The 6,936-nt window shown below is 46.6% G+C and overlaps 1 protein-coding gene and 1 pseudogene across 1 annotated transcript; both read right to left on the bottom strand.

The window, feature by feature from the left end:
- Positions 1-7: 7 nt before the first annotated feature.
- LOC136521592 (vesicle-associated membrane protein 711-like) lies at positions 8-2,418 on the bottom strand. Its single transcript, XM_066515341.1, has 4 exons — positions 2,042-2,418; positions 1,111-1,301; positions 695-858; positions 8-230 (listed from the first exon to the last, which is right to left on the bottom strand). The coding sequence occupies exons 1-4, from the start codon at positions 2,259-2,261 to the stop codon at positions 140-142; spliced, it is 666 nt and encodes a 221-aa protein (XP_066371438.1). The 5' UTR covers positions 2,262-2,418; the 3' UTR covers positions 8-139.
- A 3,098-nt stretch (positions 2,419-5,516) lies between these two features.
- Positions 5,517-6,668, bottom strand: LOC136523185 (uncharacterized; annotated as a pseudogene).
- Positions 6,669-6,936: the final 268 nt, after the last annotated feature.

The raw sequence follows: 6,936 nt of genomic DNA, 5'->3' as shown, positions 1-6,936 counted from the left end.
TTTTCACAATCACATCATAATCTGTAGCTTTCCTCTACACAAAAAAACAAATTGCAATGGTATTGCGATAGCTGCTGCTCTCGGGGACAGGGACATACACAAACATGCACACCAAAAAGCACAATGCGCAGATCATGCCTTACCTTATGCAAGTTGGTAGGGTGAAACCATGGCACACGAACACAAGAACGACATATATTATTACCAGGAGGAGAAGTATCAATGCGGCCCTGCACAAACAGAGATATAGAATATGATTATTGCATGCGAAAAGCTCAAACAGCAGTGGAGGAAACATCATAGCATCATACCAAGAGCCTAATAATTATGGCACACCAATGATTATGGCATCCAGCTTTCACATATAATAATTATTCAAAACTGTAAAGGTTGCTGCTTGGCACGACAAAAAAGGAGAAATAGTTCCCATGCTTGAATGTCATGGAGTACATGGCTACATGCATCCCACACTAAAAGTTAAGGATATTATTTTTCAACAAAATGGCATATTGAGTTGGGTATTAAGAAGCAAAATTAAGAATCCATGGAAAGTGAAAAAAGTCGGTACGAAGTTCATGAACCAGAAGCAAAATTAAGAGTTCGTGAGGCAAAAAGGAAGGAGAGATCAATATGCAAGAAAAAATATGATAGCGACGTGTTTTAAATTAAGTCAAGAAATCAGAATATCCCATACGTGAGTTTGACATTTCTCCACCAAGTAGTGTTTCTGAACCGCCGAGCTTGTCTTTTGAATCGAACTGTATTTCCTTGCATATTTGCAGTCTTGTCAACCAGCAGTTCCAAACGATCACCTCTTTCAAGGACCTTATCAATGTTATCAATCATAACACTACGAACCTGCGAGAAAATAGTGAATAGGTAAATCCTTTTGTATTGTGAGACTCTTTCATGGCAATGTGCAAGACCAATGGGATTTTTTTTTATGGTTTGGTTTAAACAAGTATATGGAAATTGGAAAGAAGCAGTTCCACAAAGGTTTATAAGATCAGAGATCACAGCATACACTCAATGCTAGTTTTCAGAATATATATTTTCTTCAATATAGAATAGCCTTCATATATGAAACAACTGAAAAAATGGGTGCATTACCTGATTGATTTCACCTCTCATGCGGTTTATTCTATCTGCATTAGGGTCATTTGAATAGTAGTCCATTTGTTGGCTCAGGACCCTTGAGAATTCATCATTCATTGCATATGCAAGAGCTGTCAGTGCAGCCCGGCCATATGTCTTGACAAATCTCCCATGAATATCTTCCAAAAATGCAAAGGGGATCCGTCCTGTGGCAAAAAAAAAAGGATAAAACACTGATAAGCTCATGGCTAAGCATTTCACAACAGACGTATTTGCAGGCAATGACAATACGAAATTCGTGGCATAAAATTCTAGTTGATAATGTGAAAGATGTGCTAGTAGTCAAAACAGTCACCGTATGCATTGTACCGCAAAGCTTAAAGTCAGCAGGATAAGATGATACTCGGACACAACGATTGGACCAATTTTGCTCTTGATTTTACCAACAAAGAAGTACAGTTTAGCTTAAACCTACTAAGAACCAGCACTCCAGCAGACAGTGTTATAGGTTGAGAATTAGTAGACAGATTGTTAAGTGCAGCAATGAGCAAGTTTGATCCCGAAGTCAACAGCTACAAAACCGTAGCTGCCAACACATAACTCCAAAAACGAGCTCAACCTATGCCCCCAGCCCATCAACCCTTAGACGCCATTTGGCAGGCTACACTGGAATCCAATCGCGAACTCGTCAGTTTGTCCTGATCTACCAATCCCCTAAGGTCAGCTTTCAGACTGCTAGTCAGTAGTAACAGACCAGATGGACGCGTGACGACAAAACCCAGAATCAGGCCCGGATCTTCGCTATTCCGGCGGCCTATGGAGCCGGACCACGTAATGAACCCCGGGGGCATCCTAATCGAGCTCGGAACCCCCCGTGCGAGTGCGATCGTACCGGGAAGGAAGGGTGGGGAGAGGACGGGACGGGCAGGAGCAGCAAAGCGCTTACTTCCGGCGGCGTCGTCGGCCATGCAGAGCGCGGTGATGCCGTCGGTGCGCTTGGCGTGGAAGACGTAGCGGTCCTGCGTGTAGGAGACGTGGCTATCGGCGCCGCCGTCGGGGAGGCGCTCGAGGACCTGGCGCGCGATGGCGCCCGCGTTGGTGGCCGCCGCGCTGTGCTCCGCCAGCACCACCGTGCCGCGCGCCACCAGCGCGTACAGGATCGCCATCTCCCTCCCCTGTTCCCTCCGAGCCGGGTCCTCTCCTCCCCCGGTGGCGTCCTCGGCCGTGTGGACTCGGGGGAGGACGGAGGAGGGAGAAAACTTCAGAAAAGGGGAGAGAGGGGGCGGACAGGTTGGGCTCGGCTGGGCCGAGATGGAGACGGAGGACACGCCGAGCTGGCTGCCTCTGCCTGCAGCCTGCCTATTGGGTGCGGAGTGGGGACGGGGACGGGAGGCTTGTTTAATTGGCGGTGGGGCCTGGCCGGCGCGTGCATCTACAGCTGGGCAGAGCCGTTTCCCAGCCAGCCGAAAATTGAAAGAAAGGAGCAAGGCACTAAAAGGTAAATTGAGGTGGTTTGTTTTGATTTAGGAATAAAACGCGGTGAGACAATCCCAAAATTGAATGTGGGTGAACGATTTTGCTCAGCTATGATCTCACCCGCCCCACCCATGGGCTATGTGGTGGAGTCTATGTTCATTTAATCATCCGCTTAGTTGTTTAGCCTAAATCCTTCTCAAAAAAAGCTGTTTAGCCTAAATAGTAGGTAACCGTTTTTTTCTAATCGACGAGTTCCCTATTTTCATCAACAAGTAACGTAAGAGAAGTTCAGACTACAAAAGACAGTAAGACACAGACAGACCATCCTACTTGCTCTGGTTAGATCTCTTCCTTCCTAGCCAAACTGCTTCAATCTAGCTGACAGAAAGAGGGGAGCAGCCATAAGCCAAGTCTAAACCAGAACAACCTGATAATTCATCCAACCGGACCTTACAAAACAACCAGAGTGACTACGCATGAAGAAGCAAAATGGGCAAAAAGTGCCCCGGCCTGACATGTCTTCCTTTTCAGATTAGGTAATGGGTCTTGCTCATCACCCTCCTGACGATCAACATCCTGGATCTGCCCCAGTGTGTTGCATGTCGCCTTCTTGCTGATGAGCTTCGTTGCGATTTTGAGCATGATGTTCACACCTTCTCCAGCATCTCCTTGTCTCCCTCCCCATATAGGCGCATGCCCAATATCGCATAAGAGAGCAAGCATAGCACACAATTTCAACAGAATTGTTCACAATCTTTCCTTCGAAGCATATATCGTTTCTCGTTTTCCAAACTGCCCAACATGCAACAACAATACCAAAAGTATAACTTTTGCCCATTCGAGAGCCATTTCTCACACCACATCTAGCTTTGTTGTAGTGTTTTGGGTACATTCTGAGCCCCCAATACAATGAGCAACCGTGGCCCAAACAGCTTTAGCAGCACTGCAACTAAACAGCAAGTGAGGCATCATTTCATTTTGATCACAGAAATGACATTCAGGGCTACCACCCCATTTTCTTTTGACATGTTGTCTTTGTTAAGATGACATTGTTTTCCACCATCCATAAGAAAACTTTAATTTTAACTGGAATTTTACCTTTCCATATTTTTTGTGACATGGACCTGCATCATTAGTTGTCATAGCATTGTAAATAGACTTTACTGAAAACTAACCGCTCTTTCCAAACTTCCATAAGACTGTCTTCCTCCTTCAATTTGATACTTCAGGGTTCCAAACATATCTTATCCTATATATTTCTCATGTCATCAATCGGCCACCTACTAAATGTGATTTGTTGCATCCCATTTTTAGCTTGAAAAACAGAAATGTCCTTATGCTCACACATTTTAAATAGATCAGGGAACATATGGCATAGGAGCTTGTCATATAACCAATCATCTTTCTAAAAAAGAGTTTTCTTTGTATTCTTAATTGAACTTGATCTACCTTGCATATAAATGTTTCTAATTTTCAAAAGGTCTAACCAAACAGGTAAATCATTTCGTCTGTGTTTCATAGTACAAATTGATTCTCCCTGGAGGTATTTGAATTGAATATAATGTCTTGCCTTATGGCCTTTTTCCTTCTCCAACTTCCACCACCATTTACATAAAAGATTCATATTCATTTTTCTAATATCTTGATACCCCTCCCCCAGTCCCCCTCCTTGCTTTTACATATCTTAGTTCATTTGATTAAGTGATATTTCTTCTTGGTGCCTCCTCCTTGCCTGAAGAAGGAACATCTGATCTGATCAAGCTTTTTAATGTTCCATTTGGGATTATAGGAGCATTGCTAAGGTTGGAATTGATCAGAGTAGTTCTTCCAGCTATGGACATACTACCTCTCTTCCAATATCCAGTCTCTTAGCACCTTTTCTCCTCAAGTGGTAACCAATAAATCAAATGCAGTCTACTTAGACTCACTGGGACACCTGCTGTCCCAAATTTTCACATTTTGTCATCACAATTTCACTCTTAGTGAAGTTGATTCTGAGACCAACTAACATTTCATACATGTATAACATGAGCTTCATATTCCCAACGCCCCATGTATCATGTTTTTGACACATAATTGTATTATCGGCGTATCGTAAGACAACTAACATTTCATACATGTCAACAGGGACTTCATATTCCTAGCGTCCTGTGTATCATGTTTTAGACAGATAATTGTATTGTAGTGTCCTGTGTATCATGTTTTAGACAGATAATTGTATCATCAACATATTTAAGACTGCTACACCGCCATCAATGATGTCAATAATCGACCGTTTATTGTTATGTGAACAACTGAACATCATCAGTGGGCTACCACTACCATACTATTTCCATATATTGTCTACTAGCCGAAACTCCAAAAAAAAAAGGACCTTAAGGGGTGTTTAGATGTTTTTGGAATGACAAAACTTTTGCCCCTATTATTTTGCTGTAAAACTTTTACCATTCAAATTTTTGGTATTTGGTGTTTAGATGCATGACAAAACTTTAGCCATGCAGACATAGCATGTGCTTCCAAGACGTTTTTTGTCTAGTTTTGGGCCTCTTGGGTCCCAAATACCAAAAGTTTTACAGCTCAAGTTTTGTTGTTTTTGCCTATGGTGTTTAGATCCATTTTGCCAAAAGATGGGATAAAACAGTAAAAGTTTTGGTCTAAATGAGAAACTAAACAGACGGTAAGTTAACTCGGAATCATCAATGAACAGCAGGATTGGTCCAGCAGCTGAACATCTCGACGAAATAGAAACCAAAATGCCAGAATTCCAATATTCTAGAGGTGGCGAAATGCGATTAAAAACCAAATGTAAGGTAATGAATAAACAGAACAAGGACGGAATGACGTGTAAGGTAAAAAAGTTTAAAGCAGTGGTACCTGTACGCGGCCACATTTTTTAATAGCTTCTGTGTAAAAAGCCTCTTAGTACGAGACATGCACGAAACGAGTCACTGTCTCTGTCTGGAGCGAAAGCGAACCTGTAGCGTTGTGATGTAGCTCGAAGCGATGACGTCGGAGGGCTTCGCCGCCGAGAACGTCTGCTCCAGCGCCGGCGTGACGATGCTCTAAAGCATCTGCCGTGCGCTCTCCCAGTTGGTGGTGCAGCCGCCGTCATGTTTGTGAGCCATGTTCCGTGGCATTGAATCATAGTCACGCACACGGCTAATCTTCCATGACTTGTGGCTGGAGAAGCCCGGCGGGGAAGGTGAACACGCGTACGAGAACGGCGAGGCGTGGGCACGATCAAGTGGCGTGCTCGGCTCAGGGCGAGACGGACCTTGCTTCGCGGCGTCCTCCGTCGCCTTCCTCTTCTTCCCAGACGACGGCGTGTCGCTGCAAGGCTCACTCTTCACAGTAACTCCCGGCGCCTGCGCTTGCGCGGCCTTTGCCGCCTGCAGTTTCTTCGCCACGCTCTTCTCGTCTCTGGTGAGTACCGGCTCAACAGTGGAGCCCTTGGACAGCTCGCCCCACTCCACGCGGCACGGCCACGGCGTTGGGGACTTGAGGAAGAAGAAGGCCTCCTTTCACCCCTTAATCCAAGGGGGCATTCCCTTGAAGAGCGCGCCGGCGACGTCCTTGCCCCGGAAGCAGTACCACCCTTTGAACTTGAACGCGCACAGCGAGAAGAAGTGCCGGAACACGGGGAGAGACGGGGCCACGCCGGCGGAGTGGGAGAGGACGACGAAGCCGGCCATGGCGCGCCACCCGTTGGGCGTGATCTGGCTCGGCGCGACGCCGAAGTGGGCGAGCACCTCGCAGAAGAAGCCATGCAGCGGGACGCGCATGCCGGCCTCCAGCGCGGGTGCGTACACGCAGACGGTCCCCGGGGGCGGCGGCGAGCACGCGCGCTGGTGGGCGGCGGGGAGGACCGCCGAGTACTGCTCCGGTACTCCGTACTCCCTGCAGAGGACGTCAAGGGTCCCTTGGCCTTGGGTTTGGAAGGACGAGGCGAAGCGCTCGGCCACGGACCTCGAGAGCGCGCCGCCGCCGCCGCCGTCATCTTCCGTGTCGCTGCCCTCGATGATGGGGTCGCCACGGAGAGGCGAGGAGGCGCCGATGATGTAGAGGGAGGAAGATGAGGACGATGACGCAGAAGGCATCGCAACAGCAATGTCAGCACTCAGCAGGCGTGCAGAAGCACAAGAGAGGAAGCAATTTATCGGCAGTTTTACCGGCGCCTGGTGGGCTGAAACCTCGTCCGATGGTAGAGTGCCTCTTGGGATTATCTTCCTCGCCTGCTCGGAATCAGGACCCGTTTAGTTGCCAAAAAATTTTGCATAGTAACTGTCACATCGAATCTTGCGGCACATGTATGGAGTACTAAATATAGATGAAAAAAAAAACTAATTACACAGTTGGTCGAGAAAT

The sequence above is a fragment of the Miscanthus floridulus genome, chromosome 18 (assembly GCF_019320115.1).
Source record: "Miscanthus floridulus cultivar M001 chromosome 18, ASM1932011v1, whole genome shotgun sequence".
In the NCBI taxonomy this organism is placed as follows: Eukaryota; Viridiplantae; Streptophyta; class Magnoliopsida; order Poales; family Poaceae; genus Miscanthus; species Miscanthus floridulus.
The sequence above is the reverse complement of the archived record's forward strand: the minus strand, read 5'-3'. Positions and strand labels throughout refer to the sequence as shown.

Coding starts and splice junctions, on each gene's coding strand:
- LOC136521592 (XM_066515341.1), bottom strand. CDS start 2,261: ATGGCGATCCTGTACGCGCTGGTGGCGCGCGGCACGGTGGTGCTGGCG. Junction 1,302..2,041: donor GGCCGACGACGCCGCCGGAA/GTAAGCGCTTTG, acceptor TTTTTGCCACAG/GACGGATCCCCTTTGCATTT. Junction 231..694: donor TGGAGAAATGTCAAACTCAC/GTATGGGATATT, acceptor CTGTTTGTGCAG/GGCCGCATTGATACTTCTCC.